General features: G+C 45.4%; 1 protein-coding gene across 3 annotated transcripts in view; it reads right to left on the reverse strand.

Moving 5' to 3' along the window:
• Positions 1-9822: 9822 nt before the first annotated feature.
• The window catches only part of BOC (BOC cell adhesion associated, oncogene regulated), a 50557-nt gene continuing 41845 nt past the window's right edge, over positions 9823-18534 (reverse strand). For 2 of the 3 annotated variants that reach the window (XM_069945472.1, XM_069945473.1), the window contains exons 5-19: positions 17494-17637; positions 17109-17402; positions 16747-17019; positions 16368-16651; positions 15944-16106; positions 15748-15858; positions 15467-15673; positions 15196-15377; positions 14856-14961; positions 14593-14715; positions 14176-14385; positions 13113-13318; positions 12796-12863; positions 12531-12709; positions 9823-10587 (exon numbers count right to left, since the gene is read on the reverse strand). In XM_069945472.1, coding sequence (XP_069801573.1) covers positions 10436-10587; positions 12531-12709; positions 12796-12863; positions 13113-13318; positions 14176-14385; positions 14593-14715; positions 14856-14961; positions 15196-15377; positions 15467-15673; positions 15748-15858; positions 15944-16106; positions 16368-16651; positions 16747-17019; positions 17109-17402; positions 17494-17637 — 2702 coding nt within the window. In that variant the 3' untranslated portion in view covers positions 9823-10435. The remainder of the gene's footprint in view (positions 10588-12530; positions 12710-12795; positions 12864-13112; positions 13319-14175; positions 14386-14592; positions 14716-14855; positions 14962-15195; positions 15378-15466; positions 15674-15747; positions 15859-15943; positions 16107-16367; positions 16652-16746; positions 17020-17108; positions 17403-17493; positions 17638-18534) is intronic. The other variant, XM_069945474.1, reaches the window with a different exon arrangement.

An 18534-nucleotide genomic window follows, 5' to 3' on the forward strand; every position in this document is an offset into this window, starting at 1 on the left:
ACTTTGACCAGTAGTGAGCACTGTTATGGCGATACTGTGACTAGTGAGCACTGTTATGGGGATACTGTGACTAGTGAGCACTGTTATGGGGATACTGTGACTAGTGAGCACTGTTATGGGGATACTGTGACTAGTGAGCACTGCTATGGGGATACTGTGACTAGTGAGCACTGTTATGGGGATACTGTGACTAGTGAGCATTGTTATGGGGATACTGTGACTAGTGAGCACTGTTATGGGGATACTGTGACTAGTGAGCACTGTTATGGGGATACACTGTGACCAGGGGTGTAACTAGAAATGGCAGCCCCCTAAGGATGGACATTCTGTGGATACTGTGACTAGTAGTGAGCACTGTTATGGGGGTACTTTGACTAGTAGTGAGCACTGTTATGGGGATACTGTGACTAGTAGTGAGCACTGTTATGGGGATACTGTGACTAGTAGTGAGCACTGTTATGGGGTACTTTGACTAGTAGTGAGCACTGTTATGGGGATACTGTGACTAGTAGTGAGCACTGTTATGGGGATACTGTGACTAGTAGTGAGCACTGTTATGGGGATACTGTAACTAGTGAGCACTGTTATGGGGATACTGTGACTAGTGAGCACTGTTATGGGGATACTGTGACTAGTGAGCACTGTTATGGGGATACTGTGACTAGTAGTGAGCACTGTTATGGGGATACTGTGACTAGTAGTGAGCACTGTTATGGGGATACTGTGACTAGTGAGCACTGTTATGGGGATACTGTGACTAGTGAGCACTGTTATGGGGATACTGTGACTAGTGAGCACTGTTATGGGGATACTGTGACTAGTGAGCACTGTTATGGGGATACTGTGACTAGTGAGCACTGTTATGGGGATACTGTGACTAGTGAGCACTGTTATGGGGATACTGTGACTAGTGAGCACTGTTGTGGGGGTACTTTGACTAGTAGTGAGCACTGTTATGGGGATACTGTGACTAGTAGTGAGCACTGTTATGGGGATACTGTGACTAGTGAGCACTGTTATGGGAATGCTGTGACTAGTCAGGCCTGTTATGGGGATACTGTGACTAGTAAGCACTGCTATGGGGATACTGTGACTAGTCAGGCCTGTTATGGGGATACTGTGACTAGTCAGGCCTGTTATGGGGATACTGTGACTAGTCAGGCCTGTTATGGGGATACACTGTGACCAGGGCTGTAACTAGAAATGGCAGCGCCTAAGGACGGACATTCTGTGGATACTGTGTATAGTGAGCACTGTTATGTGGAACTGAGTGTCTCTGTCTTTAGGAAAGGTCAAATCTCTGCCTTACCAGTAAAATTACCATTCCTCACTGTGCCACTGCCAATCCACGGAGCATGTGATAACCTTGTGGGGGCGCTCATTCCAAACAACACGTTTCGCAACTAAGGGTGCGTTTGCACAGACAGATTTATCTGACAGAAGCCAAAGCCAGGAACAGACTATAAACGGGGATCAGCTCTCCCAACCAATCTGCAAAATCTACTAGACAAGCATCTCACTTTTTCAGCACCTTTCCCACTGCTACATGATGTTCCAGCACATAGTGCCCCAGACGGTTATAATGTCGCCCTTGTGTGCCCCATATAGTATTAGTCCTCCTTTTACTGGTTTACACACTGTGTCCCCATTATATTAGGCCATCCCATCCCTAAGCAGCAATGGTCCTGTCAGGCCTCCAGCATCCGCTGTCTACTGTACAGACTCCATCTTTTGGCTGGCTTTGCCTTTATGTGTTGTGACCCTCTATTGTTACCCTCCCTCCTCAGTAGAAGTGATGCACTCTGGGATAAAGAACCCCATTACCTCACACTGCCTCCCATGTGGCAGCATTGCTGGTCAGCTCAGGTAGTCACCTGTACTATCTCCTCACAGACTTCCATGTGTAGTTGCAGCCAGCTCCACTTTGATGTAGTTTTTACCTCAGACTGCCTCCCTTCATGTTATGTACATGTTTCTACATATAGGTTATGTGTCAGCCATTTTGTAATTTCACTGTATTCTGTTTCTTGTATAGAAGCAAATATTCCTTCATGTTTTCTCACTGTTATTTCACAGTTTCACCATTTCTTATGATTCAATATAGACTTCATCATACAGACTAAGGGTGGTATTACACGGGCCGATGGGGGCCCGATAATACCTGTAAACGAGCGCCAATCTGCTAGATCGGCGCTTGTTTACTGGACCTATTTCACGGCCCGATAATCGTTTAACAAGGGTTGCAGGGACAGCGTTACCGATGTCCTTGCAGCCCTTGCTTAAACTATATACATTACCTATCCATGCTCCAGGGCTGCTTCTGCGGTCCGCTTCTCCCCGGGTCCCGCACGCTCTAGCTTCAGAGCGGCCTGTCAGCTGACAGGCCGCTCTGAAGCTAGAGCGTGCGGGACCTGGGGAGAAGCGGACCGCAGGAGCAGCCCTGGAGCATGGATAGGTAATGTATATCGTCAGTCACGCACCGCTACTTGTAATAGCCGCCGGTGCCCGACAAACATAGGTTCTAACCTATATCAACGATCAGCCGGTGATCGTTGTATTTATTACACGGAGCGATAATCGGCCGAATCGGGTCAATTCGGCCTATTATCATTCCGTGTAATAGTACCCTTATACAGTCTCACACAGTCTATGTCATTGAAGAATAGGTGGTTTACCTGTATGTTAAACTGCACATATGCCACCTGTAGCCAGGTCAGAACATGTCTCCTAACACAATAACTGCCCCCATGTGTGCCCAAATACAGTAATATTCCTCATTGTGCCCCCAAACAGCTGTAGTCATTGCTTTTCTTTGTTTTTGCCCTATAAAGTAGGTGCAGGGCTCCAGACTAAAAAATTTACCTAGGAGCCATTGGCTCCTAACCTGAAAAATTTAGGCGCCAAATAGAATATTTGGTCGCCAACATTTTAAACCATGTAAAATTAATGTTATGTTAAATGGGACTTACTGTGTGCAGAGGCCACGGCAGCCTCCTCCTCCTTTAGATTCTTTCTTTTCTTAGTTTGAAAACGTTCAACATGGAAACTTGCAACTTGACAACCATATACAGTCTGACTCAGTACTTCAGCTTCAGCTAGCCTTTTAATGAGGCTTACTCTTCTGAACTTGAACTTAAAAGCTTGCAACTTAACAACAATATACAGTCCACTAGAATGTGTGAGGTGGTCTACAAGTCAGGTTCTGAGTCAGTGTCACTGACTGCCAGTATGTAAGTGCCCCCTGGCCATCCTTTATATTGTGGCCTTCTCTTCCTCTTTGAGTTGAACCAGCGCTTCACAGAGGGCTCAGGATTGAACAGTTCAAGGGAAGGGCCTTCGGAGCTTATGCGAATTAAGTCCTCCAGTGTTGAAATATGAAGAGAACTCCGGACTTGTGACTTGATTCTGTTTTGGGCAGAAAAACCCCTTTCGCATTGTGCAGCTGACATAGGAAGTATTAACATAATGTGAATTAAATGTAAAACATTCCTAAAGTCAGTACAGTATGGCTCCTTTGAGATGACCGTTTCCCACAAACTGCTGTAAGAAAGGTCAGCAAACTGCCCGTTAACTAAAAATTTCAATTGCCTCCATTCTGCTTGGATTGCTTCCACTTCGCAGCCATTTTTTAACAAAATGGTTTTATACCATTTTGTTAATGTGTCAATCTCCTCCTCTCCATATGTAACAAGATCATCAGGCCAGGAATCATGACAAAAGACAGAGAAACACTGGATGATGTCTGGACAGCCTGTTCTACCCTCCTTCTCACTACTTAGCATTACTTCAAATCTTCGTTCCAGTTCACCCATTGTTACTTCCACTGTTCTTCTAATGTGGTCATTTAGGTTTTCCATAAACTCCTCCTGTGCATTAAAATCTTTTAGCTGGATATTCTGAAAAGCAATACACCTGGTATGATTCGTCTTGCGTCTTTTAGCCATTTGACTTGCTCTCTGTGTGCCAGTCTGCATTTCCTCTACATTATTTTTTTTTTATAAAACTCTTGCAGTTTGCCATTTCTCAGGATTTTAAAGCCTAAGTTTATGTTCACACTATGTATATTTAAGGCTGTATTTGGTCCTCATGTCAGGTCCTCATAGCAACCAAAACCAGGAGTGGATTGAAAACACTGAAAGGATCTGTTCACATAATGTTGTAATTGAGTGGATGGCCGCCATATAACGGTAAATAACTTCCATTATTTCAATATAACGGCCGTTGTTTTAAAATAACAGCAAATATTTGCCATTAAATGGCGGCCATCCACTCAATTACAACATTGTGTGAACAGAGCCTTTCTGTGTTTTCAATTCACTCCTGGTTTTGGTTGTTATACAGCCTCAAATATACGTAGTGTGAACATAGCCTAACTCTGCACCAATGGCTCTCAACTCCCGTTTACTTTTGGGACTAAAGTGATAAGGATAAGTCTTCCAGACAAGAGGCAGAAGATCATATACTTTTTGGACCATAGGTAGACATTTTTGTGTATTTAACATGGCCAGTTCCAAACGATGCGGTAAGCAGTGAAATGAGAGTATATGCTCTCCTATCTCTTTTCTCATTAGGGCACCTATACCACCTGATGCACCCATATTGACACTAGCTCCATCTGCACCAAAAGCACTGAGCTTATGGTGCCACCAATATGGATCACTGTGGTCTGCACTAAAAATATCTCCAATACTTTCTAGTATTCCCCGAGCATGGCTATGCTGAAGTGCACCTAATCCTAGCAGACGGTTCACAGGGACACCTGACAAAATATACCTGCAGTATACTATCACATTATCACTTCCTGATACATCAGTTCCACAGTCTGTTATGATTGAAATGTAAGTTGCCTTTGCAGCTTCATTTAATGTTTGAGCTTTAAATTCCTCTGCAATGCAACCAATAATCTCTGCACATGCAGCGTCATTGTCATATGTCTTGGATATATCCATTCCATTTTTCTTCAGAAGTAAGATTTGAGCCGCATACTTTGTAAATGGTAGCTCTTCACGTGCTATCATGTAGGCCACATTAAATTTAATCTTCATTTCTTTAAAGTCTTTCTCAGCTGTTTTTTCACAAGCATGAGCTACAGCACGAGCTAAAGGTGTCTGTTTTGGGCCACTCCTAGCTATTATACAGTCACCAGCATTTTTATGCTTCAGACTATCTTCATGTTTTTTTATTGTTTCTTTCTTGAAATGATCTGTTCCTTTAATGAAATCTGTCTTTCCAGCAACATCACCTGCCTTGGAACAAAACTCACAGTACATCACTCCTTTCTCTTTATTGTATTTAAGCCAAGGAAATTCCTGAAGCCACACACTCTTAGGCTATGTTCACACTACGTACATTTCAGGCAGTATTTGGTCCTCAAGTCAGGTCCTCATAGCAACCAAAACCAGGAGTGGATTGAAAACACAGGAAGGCTCTGTTCACACAATGTTGAAATTGAGTGGATGGCCGCCATATAACAGTAAATAACGGCCATTATTTCAATATAACAGCCGTTGTTTTAAAATAACAGCAAATATTTGCCATTAAATGACGGCCATCCACTCAATTACAACATTATGTGAACAGAGCCTTTCTGTGTTTTCAATTCACTCCTGGTTTTGGTTGCTATACAGCCTCAAAAATACAGCCTCAAATATACGTAGTGTGAACCCAGCCTTAAAATGTCTGCTCCTGTGGACGGAAATTCTTGTTGCACTGCTGGAATTGCTTGCTTGATCTGATGTGCCGTTTTCACTGACTAATGAAATCGTTTCATCTGAATTATCCTGATCTATTATAGTAGACTGGCTGGAGGATGCATGAGCATCCTTGAAAAAAATCTGTAATTTTATGTTTCGCCATTGAGCCAATTGCAGTAGCCTGTATATAACAATAAGGATAATTACCTAATTGTCATGGACAAGTCCATTATATTAGTAATATAGAAGCCCAGCCCCCCCCCCCCTGCTGCCGGTGTGTTCCCTCAGCCAGCTGCCATCTTACCGGCAATGATCTACTCTATATATATATATATATATATATATATATATATATAGCCCCCGGCAGCCGATGACATATAGCCCCTATGGCAATGTATATGGGAAGTGGTACTGTGCAGTGTATATACATACAGACACTGAGGGAAGTGGTACTGTGCAGTGTATATACATACAGACACCGAGGGAAGTGGTACTGTGCAGTGTATATACATACAGACACCGAGGGAAGTGGTACTGTGCAGTCTATACATACACACTGAGGGAAGTGGTACTGTGCAGTCTATATATACAGACACTGAGGGAAGTGGTACTGTGCAGTCTATACATACAGACACTGAGGGAAGTGGTACTGTGCAGTCTATATATACAGACACTGAGGGAAGTGGTACTGTGCAGTCTATACATACACACTGAGGGAAGTGGTACTGTGCAGTCTATATATACAGACACTGAGGGAAGTGGTACTGTGCAGTCTATACATACTGAGCTAGACTTATGACTGCAGCCATAGTGACCCCCCACAAGATGTGTATATAGATAGATATATCTCTCACCTAGTGACTAATGCAAGTGACCCCCTACAATACAGACACCTGAGGGGCCCTGATAATAATAATTGTGCATATATCTATCTCCCAGTGTCTGCAGCCAGTTTGCCCTACACTTATATATATATATATATATATATATATCACCCAGTGCAGCCATAGTTACCCCCCGGCTCTCTACCCTGAAGTGCTGACACTTGATGCTGCAGGGAGGCCATGCTGACATCTGTAGTCCCCCCGCAGCTCTGCGCCCTTACCGAGCTCTCCAGTAGTGAGGTCCGAGTCGGGTCCCCCGCTATACGTGTGCTTAATGTCCCGCTTAGCGCTTGGTGCAGCCTTCACGCTAATTGGTTCTTCTTTAATTTCGTCATGAGTTTGGGTAGAAACGCGATTGGCTAAAGAATATAGGCGGAGCCAAGGTTGTGTGAGAGGTCAGGGAAGCGCGCGGGAAGGCAGCAGCGCAGCTCATTGTCCTTAAAGAGACAGCGCGCCGCCGCCGGGGCCAGTCGCAAATGCAGTTGCAATATGTCAGTCGCATTGGCGACCATTTTGGTCGCCATCTGGAGCCCTGAGGTGCCATCTACAGGAATGGGAGGACTAACTACGAAGACCTCTGCCATACCCAGGACTGTATATGTAAGAAGAGGTCACCCTCTACATCTAGCCAAAAGGTATACAGCATAGAGGAGGATTCTATACTATAAGAGTCTCTACTGTAAAAGCAGTCACACTATGGAGTCTGTACTGTAAGAGCGGTCACACTATGGAGTCTGTACTGTAGGAGCGGTCACACTATGGTGTATATACTGTAAGAGCGGTCACACTATGGAGTCTATACTGTAAGAGCGGTCACACTATGGTGTATATACTGTAAGAGCGGTCACACTATGGTGTATATACTGTAAGAGCGGTCACACTATGGTGTATATGCTGTAAGAGCGGTCACACTATGGTGTATATACTGTAAGAGCGGTCACACTATGGTGTATATGCTGTAAGAGCGGTCACACTATGGTGTATATACTGTAAGAGCGGTCACACTATGGTGTATATGCTGTAAGAGCGGTCACACTATGGTGTATATGCTGTAAGAGCGGTCACACTATGGAGTCTATACTGTAAGAGGGGTCACACTATGGAGTCTGTACTGTAAGAGCGGTCACACTATGGAGTCTGTACTGTAAGAGCGGTCACACTATGGTGTATATACTGTAAGAGCGGTCACACTATGGTGTATATACTGTAAGAGCGGTCACACTATGGTGTATATACTGTAAAAGCGGTCACACTATGGTGTATATACTGTAAGAGCGGTCACACTATGGAGTCTGTACTGCAAGAGCGGTCACACTATGGAGTCTGTACTGTAAGAGCGGTCACACTATGGAGTCTATACTGTAAGAGCGGTAACACTATGGAGTCTGTACTGTAAGAGCGGTCACACTATGGTGTATATACTGTAAGAGGGGTCACACTATGGAGTCTGTTCTGTAGGAGCGGTCGCACTATGGAGTCTATACTGTAAGAGTGGTCACACTATAGAGTCTGTACTGTAAGAGTGTCACACTATGCGGTCTGTACTGTAAGAGCGGTCACACTATGGAGTCTATACTGTAAGAGCGGTCACACTATGGAGTCTATACTGTAAGAGCGGTCACACTATGGAGTCTATACTGTAAGAGCGGTCACACTATGGAGTCTGTACTGTAAAAGCGGTCACACTATGGGGTATATACTGTAAGAGCGGTCACACTATGCGGTCTGTACTGTAAGAACGGTCACACTATGGAGTCTATACTGTAAGAGTGGTCACACTATGGAGTCTATACTGTAAGAGTGGTCACACTATGGTGTATATACTGTAAGAGCGGTCACACTATGGAGTCTGTTCTGTAGGAGCGGTCACACTATGGAGTCTATACTGTAAGAGTGGTCACACTATGGTGTATATACTGTAAGAGCGGTCACACTATGGAGTCTGTTCTGTAGGAGCGGTCACACTATGGAGTCTATACTGTAAGAGTGGTCACACTATGGTGTATATACTGTAAGAGGGGTCGCACTATGGAGTCTGTACTGTAAGAGCGGTCACACTATGGTGTATATACTGTAAGAGCGGTCACACTATGGTGTATATACTGTAAAAGCGGTCACACTATGGTGTATATACTGTAAGAGCGGTCACACTATGGTGTATATACTGTAAGAGCGGTCACACTATGGCGTCTATACTGTAAGAACGGTCAAACTATGGAGTCTGTACTGCAAGAGCGGTCACACTATGGAGTCTATACTGTAAGAGCGGTCACACTATAGAGTCTGTTCTGTAGGAGCGGTCACACTATGGTGTATATACTGTAAGAGCGGTCACACTATAGAGTCTGTTCTGTAGGAGCGGTCGCACTATGGAGTCTATACTGTAAGAGCGGTCACACTATAGAGTCTGTACTGTAAGAGCGGTCACACTATGAAGTCTCAACTGTAATAGCGGTCACAGTATGGAGTCTATACTGTAAGAGCGGTCACACTATGGAGTCTATACTGTAAGAGCGGTCACACTATGGGGTCTGTACTGTAAGAGCGGTCACACTATGAAGTCTCAACTGTAATAGCGGTCACAGTATGGAGTCTATACTGTAAGAGCGGTCACACTATGGCAGCTGTACTGTAATAGCGGTCACAGTATGGAGTCTATACTGTAAGAGCGGTCACACTATGGAGTCTATACTGTATAAGCGGTCGCACTATGGAGTCTATACTGTAAGAGCGGTCACACTATGGAGTCTATACTGTAAGAGCGGTCACACTATGGAGTCTATACTGTAAGAGCGGTCACACTATGGCAGCTGTACTGTAATAGCGGTCACAGTATGGAGTCTATACTGTAAGAGCGGTCACACTATGGAGTCTATACTGTATAAGCGGTCGCACTATGGAGTCTATACTGTAAGAGTGGTCACACTATGGAGTCTATACTGTAAGAGTGGTCACACTATGGAGTCTATACTGTAAGAGCGGTCTCACTATGGTGTATATACTGTAAGAGCGGTCACACTATGGAGTCTATACTGTAAGAGCGGTCACACTATGGAGTCTATACTGTAAGTTGCTAAATCTTCAGCTTGGAGTCCTCCTATTGATTGCGTCGGTCATGTGAGTCTATGACAGCAGTGGCTGGAGCTCCCTCTTCAGGCCTTACAAGGAACAACATAGTGAACATTGCTATTTTCTGCAGACACAAAACCTTTGAGAAGCCCCAACGATACCATACACCGGGATGATGAGATTTTACAATACATATTTATTTCCACATGGGATTTCTTACAATTATACTGAAAGCAGCCAAATGTCTGATATTGCATGAAGGCAAGGTATACATAACGCGGAGGCAACTCCGTCCCTTTCAGCCTGCGGACGTTGCGTCCCGTGCCTCGCGCCTCACCGGGCGTACATGCTAGCGCAAGCTATACGTTATTAAATCTCGGGGAATGTCGGCTCCATTGGTTATCTAGTGTCCTGTGGAATTGTGGGATACAGCGGTCGTGGGATTATGACCATACAAATCTTTCCTTATAAAGAAAATAAATCTATGTACACGAGCATAAATATATAAATATCTATAGTATAAAAATATACTCCATTTATTTCTCTTCATGTCGGGGACTTCGGAGCGGAGAGACACTAGGATCCTTCCATTGTTGCAGTGCATTGTGGGAGATGTAGTGTTTATCTCTAGCACTGTGCAGAAGGCAAAGCATCAGATGTGATGGAAGTGCTGCCCCCTACTGGTGGAAACAGGTATAGGAGGAGATCACATACAGGTGGAGTTCAGACTCTGGGCAGAATTATGTATTTCAGCTCCGTCATCCCGTACACAGTCTATTATTCAGTCCATTAGCTAGCGGGCCCCTGGAGTGTGTGCTGGCTGGGACCACTCTCTGTCTCGCTGCTCTGTATTGGGGTACAGTGGGTTTGGGGGTCCGGGGCTGGGTTCGGCTTCACCAGACTGTCTGTCATCTCCACCGGCGGCAGGAAGTATGAGCAGTCTGCAAGACGGAGAAGAGAGACCAGTCAGCGCATTGTAAGGAAGAAGCAGTGTGTCTCTGACCTGTGTATAACTCCTCATATATGAAGCAGTGTGTCTCTGACCTGTGTATAACTTATATATGCAGCAGTGTGTCTCTGACCTGTGTATAACTCCTCATATATAAAGCAGTGTGTCTGACCTGTGTATAACATCATATATGAAGCAGTGTGTCTGACCTGTGTATAACTCCTCATATATGCAGCAGTGTGTCTCTGACCTGTGTATAACTCCTCATATATGAAGCAGTGTCTCTGACCTGTGTATAACATCATATATGAAGCAGTATGTCTCTGACCTGTGTATAACTCCTCAGATATGCAGCAGTGTCTCTGACCTGTGTATAACTCCTCATATATGAAGCAGTGTGTCTCTGACCTGTGTATAACTCCTCATATATGCAGCAGTGTATCTCTGACCTGTGTATAACTCCTCATATATGAAGCAGTGTGTCTCTGACCTGTGTATAACTCCTCATATATGAAGCAGTGTCTCTGACCTGTGTATAACATCATATATGAAGCAGTATGTCTCTGACCTGTGTATAACTCCTCAGATATGCAGCAGTGTCTCTGACCTGTGTATAACTCCTCATATATGAAGCAGTATGTCTCTGACCTGTGTATAACTCCTCAGATATGCAGCAGTGTCTCTGACCTGTGTATAACTCCTCATATATGAAGCAGTGTCTCTGACCTGTGTATAACTCCTCAAATATGCAGCAGTGTCTCTGACCTGTGTATAACTCCTCATATATGAAGCAGTGTGTCTCTGACCTGTGTATAACTCCTCATATATGCAGCAGTGTCTCTGATCTGTGTATAACTCCTCATATATGAAGCAGTGTGTCTGACCTGTGTATAACTCCTCATATATGAAGCAGTGTCTCTGACCTGTGTATAACTCCTCATATATGCAGCAGTGTGTCTCTGACCTGTGTATAACTTATATATGCAGCAGTGTGTCTCTGACCTGTGTATAACTCCTCATATATGAAGCAGTGTGTCTCTGACCTGTGTATAACTCCTCATATATGAAGCAGTGTGTCTCTGACCTGTGTATAACATCATATATGAAGCAGTGTGTCTATGACCTGTGTATAACTCCTCATATATGAAGCAGTGTCTCTGACCTGTGTATAACTCCTCATATATGAAGCAATGGATACTAGGTCCGCAGAGTCTTTACTGTACATGAAGCAAAGGATCATGGATCTGTGTATATGTGTTCAAGTGTAACATAACAGATTCCGGATCCATGCAGCACTGATGATATATGAAGCCGTGGCACCCTAGGTCCATGCAGCACTGATGATATATGAAGCTGTGGCACCCTAGGTCCATGCAGCATTGATGATACATGAAGCTGTGGCACCCTAGGTCTATGCAGCATTGATGATACATGAAGCTGTGGCACCCTAGGTCCATGCAGCACTGATTATATATGAAGCTGTGGCACCCTAGGTCCATGCAGCATTGATGATACATAAAGCCGTGGCACCCTAGGTCCATGCAGCATTGATGATATATGAAGCCGTGGCACCCTAGGTCCATGCAGCATTGATGATATATGAAGCCGTGGCACCCTAGGTCCATGCAGCATTGATGATATATGAAGCCGTGGCACCCTAGGTCCATGCAGCATTGATGATACATGAAGCCGTGGCACCCTAGGTCTATGCAGCATTGATGATATATGAAGCCGTGGCACCCTAGGTCCATGCAGCATTGATGATATATGAAGCCGTGGCACCCTAGGTCCATGCAGCATTGATGATATATGAAGCCGTGGCACCCTAGGTCCATGCAGCATTGATGATATATGAAGCTGTGGCACCCTAGGTCCATGCAGCATTGATGATATATGAATTCTAGGTATGATGAGTGTTAAATATATATATTGTACCTTGGCACATGAAGTGCTCGCTGGGCACAGCCAGGATGGGGAATGTCTGGTTGGCTTCCTGTATTGGGGGAGGCTCCTCTGATGGGGGGATGTCTGTATAGGAGGGGGCTCTCTGGAGATCGTCCTGATCACACAGGTCGCACAGGATGGTCACATCGCTGCTGTGCCGCTCATACAGCCTATAGTAAGGACAGAGTAATGTTATAATATTACACTTACACCTCAGAGCGGGGCCTGAGGGACCCCTCATTGTATAAGCACTTACTCTGCGAGGTGACGGTCCATGTGCTCCAGGGGTCGGCCATCATTGTCCAGCAGCGTGCTGGCCTCATCCTGTAAACAGAACATACAGAACATACAGAACATGTTACATGCTTCCATCTCCTGCTATCACATTGGTCTTATACTCTAGTCACATCCAAAGCTGTGCAACTAAATACAGCTGGGAGGAGACACGTGAGCTCTGGTGAGAGAGCGTTGCTGGTCGCCCCCCTGTGCTCGATGTACATGGTGGGACGCAGCTCTGGAGGTGACTGGAGTACAGAATGTAATGCACTATACCCTGAGGGCGGCAGCGTTTACCTTGTGCAGCGTCTCGGAGCAGTAATCTCTATCCTTGCCTCCGGGATATAACAGCTTAGCAGACGGGCAGTTGCCATTGGCCACAGATCCATTAGAGTAAGGAATGGTGCTGATGGCCGGGGCCCCGCGGAGAGGCACCATGGTGTACTGACAGGAGGAGGGATTTAGGATCCCTGTACTGGGAAATGTCACATCTGTTGTTTGCTCTGGGGTAAAAAAAAGACAAATGGTGAAAAACTCTAGAACGTTCTATGCAACATACTTGAGAACATTCATATGTGCCCAGCATGCTCTACAATCTTCATAATATACAATATGCTATAAAATTTTCATATCCTATTTACCCAAAATATTCTAGAACATTCATAGCTACCCAAGATACTCTAGTACAATCATATCTAACCAAGATACTCTAGAACACAGAAGTCAAACTCAGGCCCTTCAGCTTTTACAAACTACAAATCCCATCATGTCGGGGGGCCTAAAGCTTTGGCTGTCCAGGCATGATGGGAATTGTAGTTTTGCAACAGTTGGAGGACTGAAGGTTCCCTACCCTTGCTCTAGATCATTCATATCTACCCAAGATACTCTAGAACATTCATATCCAACATACTCAAGAACATTCATATGCAGCCAGCATGCTCCAGAATACTGATATCATATCTAGCCAGCATGCTCGACACTGTCCATAACTACATGGCAGGTTCTAGAACGTTCATACTATATATGTTCTAGTATGTTCATACTATCCAGCTCTAGAATGTTGACAACTACCCGACATGCTTTAGAATGTTCATATCTACACAGCAGGTTCTAGAATGTTGAGACTACACACCATGCTGAAGAATGTTCATATAACATCTACCCAATGTTCTTTAGAACAATAATAGTTACCCAGCATGCACACCCAGTTAGCGCTGGAAAATTCACACCTACCTACCATATAAAATGTTTTTGCATCTACATATCATTAGACAGCGTGCAGGAACCTTCTACGCAAAGAACATTGGTAGAAATAACATTTAGAAAGGTGTCATCTTAGACATAACCCCAGGATACTTACTCTGCTTGGACAGCGCCCTCCACAGGCAGATGGGGGTGAATGCAACTATCAGGAGAACGATGGACCCCAGGACCACCCCCACTATTAGATACGGCAGGTCACTGGATCTCGCTACTGTGGCCGTTCCCAGAGCTCCGTTTCTGTTGGGTGGCGGCTGCGGTGATGGCACAACGGGCTGGGGGCGACGATCTGATTGAGAAGACTTACGAGCTGCAAAAAAGAGAACATGAGGAGGATGACTACAACGTGGAACCTCAGCCCTCCGTAAAGGACAGACCCCACTATCGGGAGTCCACTGGGGATTCATAACCAGTGTGCAATTCCAGTCTAAAGGTAGGAGGCCATAGTAAGTGAGTGAGGCAAGAGGCTCAGGGTACCTCACTTTTTCAAATCCCCATGTAGCCAGGCCATTTTTACCTTTGGTTTCGCAGATCATGACGTTACTGAACTCGCTCTCCCCGCCTTTGTTATAACACTGCATCTTAATGTCATAGGAGGTTTCGGGCTGAAGATCAGTGATGGAGTGCCAGTAGCGGTCACCTGGATGGAGGAGAGAACACAGATGTAACTACGGACTTCTATAACTGTAAAACACCAAAACAGCGCCCCTAGTGGAGAATATATTTTTCATGTTTTAAGAGTGTCTTGTGGTTATTGCATGTGAGCGGCCTGCTACTCACCTTCCACCATGTCCTTCTTGTAATCACTGTCGTTGTCGCTGTCTGTGGGGCGATAGTAGATGTAGAAGCCGTGGATGGGAGTGTTGTTGTTACTTGCTGGGATGTACTGTGGAAGAAGACAAGAAGTAAATTTCCATATCCATTAGGAGTCTCAGAGAAGATGAGTGAGAGAAACATACTTTATTTTTATTATAACCACTAGGGGGCAGCATTTACCATTTTACATTGGAGGGGGTATTATACATTAGACATCACCGCCTGCCCACCATGACACTATAGACATATGTTTTTTCCCCAGAGGTTTCCCCACCACCACACTGGGGCATAGGATGCATCTTACCATCCATTTCAGCATAATGGTGGTCTCGTTGACGGCTTCAGTGAAGGTAATATAGGGCCCTGTGACTGGACGCTCATAGTTGCGGTTGCTGTATCCTGACAACATGTAAGGTCTGGAGGCAGCGCTGGGTTGACTTTCTCCTAAGATGTTCAGGGCTCTGACTCGGAATCTGTAGGAGGTTCCTAAAGAAGGAACAATATAAGAACAATAAGCCATCAAGCTTCTCCATGGACACGAAGGAGATCTGAGCACTCAGTGACTCCATCTTTACCTTTCTCCAGCTCAGAGATCTCCACGGACAGCCGGGACGGCGGGATGTCACTGGTGGCCAGAATCCAGTCTCCAGGCTGCTTCAGCTTCTTGTATTCTACCCGAAAAGACTGGATGGGGAATCCACCATTACCTCTTGGGATCCATGTCACAAACACGGACGTCTCTGAAGCCATGGAGATGGTGGGTCGGTCCGGAGCCTCTGGAGCTGGAATCAGAATGGAGATTAGTACAATGTTTCCCGCTGGATCCTTATTGGCACAGACTTGTCAGTTTACTTACGAGACAGCCGGTTGTTGTCAGACTGGATGGTGCTGACAGTGCTCGTCCCAGGATCATCTTTCTGGATTTGAACCTCTTTACTGGCGATGATTTCTGGTTTTGGACGTCGTCCTAGAAGAAGGATGAACAGGATCAGTAATCTAAATCCTAAGGTTGTACTCAAATCTAACCTAACTGATAGAAAGGGTGCGTTCACCTGTCCGGAAGGTCATCATGGCTGTTTGTCCTTCTCCAGCGCAATTATATGAAGCCATCTCCACTTCATACAGGCTGCCAGGATCAAGTTTAGTGAGTATGAGCCGATGCTGCAATCCAGGGACACGTGACACTATCCAATCATCTGTGGCATTCACCACCTGCTAAAAAGAAGAGCAAAGAGAGGTGAGAAAGAGGTTGCAATATCGGTAACCTCTATGATCAATATAATCATCAGCCACACGTGTATGTATGGCCGAAACCCCTACTAATGATGAAGATTGGAGGTCTCCACCAATCACACATGGATGGTCTACTCTGAGCACCAGTTCTTCCACAAAACCAGTTCACCCTTGAGGTCAGTCGGTTCACTCGCTGTACTCTAGAGATATGTACAATATCAGATCGGGTAAATCTCTAGTTACCTTGCGGTGCTTGACAGTATAAAACAGAATCGGGCCTCCACCATTGTGTCTTGGCTTCCAGGTCAGTTCATAGTAATCTGTTTTTGAAGTCCGAGGAGAGCTGAGGATTATTGGAGCCTCAGGCTGGAGAACAATGGTCTTGTCAGAAGGACATGGGGCAGGTAACCCAGGGGTGGGCGGTCTTGGTTTCAGCTGCGCCTTTAAGAGTAGCTGTTTGTCATCTGGTATTGGGGGAGCTGTTGGAGGAAGAGCGTCCTGCTCCTCTGCGAGGTTTGGAAAAGCTCCTGAATATGAAACGTGGTAAGATGGTCATAAGACATAAAGAACCTTTACCATCCTGAGGTATTTCTAGGTACAGTTTTAAGTCCTTGTTTCTCACCTGGCCTTACGGTCATCAGGAACGTTAATGCCTGTGCGCTACCAACTTCATTCTCAACTACACATTGGTAGATGCCATCATCCTCAGGCCCCACAGTGTTCACCTTAAGGATCCTCTTGGAAATCCGGTGTCTTGAGCTGGGTAGAAGGGGCACAGTGTTCCTCAGCCACACCACAGAAGGTTGAGGGTTGCCCTTAACGTTACAAGTGAATTTTGCAGTTTGTCCCCAGGCGACAATCTGCTGGGAACTCTCCATGTTGACTTCTGGAGGTTCTAGAAAGAAAATGTTACAGTATAATTTATCATGGAGTCCTTGATGTTGACGTGCTGCAGTCATTGATGCAACTCTACAAAATACTCACCAAAAACTTGTACGTTATAGAAGATGAAGGCTGAACCTCCATCCCCGATACCGTTGGTGGCCGTACAGGTGTATGTCCCTGAATCCTCTTCAGTCGTAGCCTCTATCAAAAGGTTGGTGAGCAAGAAGCGTGTCTTGTTGTGACCATTGACATCGGCCCCATCTTTTGCCCAGGAGACCTTGGGCGGAGGCATTCCACTGGCCACACACTCTAGGATGAGGCTTTGTCCTTTGGTGACAATGATGGTTTGTGCCATCGGTGGGTAGATGATACGGGCGGCCTCTGCCGTGGAGCCTAGACAGAGAATAATGGATGTCAGGAACACTAGAACTTTACGCATGGTCTACAAGTTGGCAAAGTTTTGATTCTCATCATCTCCACTTACGCCGAACACGAAGCCGATCACTAGACGCCGAAGTCTTCACCTCCTGGGTAACCGGGTTGTAGGCCGCACACTTGTAGGTTCCCTCATCTTCTTGCGTAGCGTTCACTATTTGTAGGTTTCCGGAGGGCATTATGAGGTAATTATCTGGGGGCACAAAGAAAGAATACGTCAACGCAAAGTTAAACACGCCAATACAGACCGGCAACTATATGAAGTGGATGGAGGCCTTCTTGTACCTCCTATCAAAGCAGAAGTACTATATAGAGTCAACTGGTTGAAAATCTAAGCTCCACCCATTAAATTATTGTTAGAAGATATTAGCTCCACCAATGAGGAACTCACTGAACAGAGAAGAGAGGGAACCCCTTGCTAAAGCCCTGAGCTGAGAGGACGTTATGCCTCATACCATTATCATGAGGTCTCAGAGCTCGGGATATGGATATAATATTATCGGATTCTATTATACATAAGAATTGCTCTATAACCGGTTTCTCCATATGACAGGCCTGTGCCCGACTTATGCCCGGTTATCACTACCCCCCTCTTCCTGTGTTTTTCCCCACCCTCGGATGGCGTCGCTCTGGAGTGACAGCAGGTAAGGATTGCATTGTCTGGGGATTATTATTTAATTTTTATTTGACACCAGTTACTTAACCTGATACCGCCAGTCCGTGCCCTCCTAATCCCGGCACAGACTGCGGCGTGTTAACCGCTTAATACCCGTGCCTAACCAATACATTACAGAGGACTATAGAATATAATAGCCACCAGTGTATTATAACACTCTTACAGGTGATCCGGGAGGGAATGGGGGGTGAAGCTCTTCTATAGGCAGCGCAGATCTCCCCTCTCGGAGACAGGTGTAGAGGTCTATCAGGCCGGGTAAGGGTTAAGGTGGAGTTGACAGGTTAATGCTCTGGGGTGCTGCAGGCGAAGCAGAACTCGCTGCAGCCTCGGGCGACGCAGTCACCTGGAGACAATCCGCTCTCCTCTTATGGTGCTATGTCTTCCCAGATCAGCCAGGATTGTCAGGCCCCGAGC

The sequence above is a fragment of the Dendropsophus ebraccatus genome, chromosome 11, assembly GCF_027789765.1.
Source record: "Dendropsophus ebraccatus isolate aDenEbr1 chromosome 11, aDenEbr1.pat, whole genome shotgun sequence".
Classification (NCBI taxonomy): domain Eukaryota; kingdom Metazoa; phylum Chordata; class Amphibia; order Anura; family Hylidae; genus Dendropsophus; species Dendropsophus ebraccatus.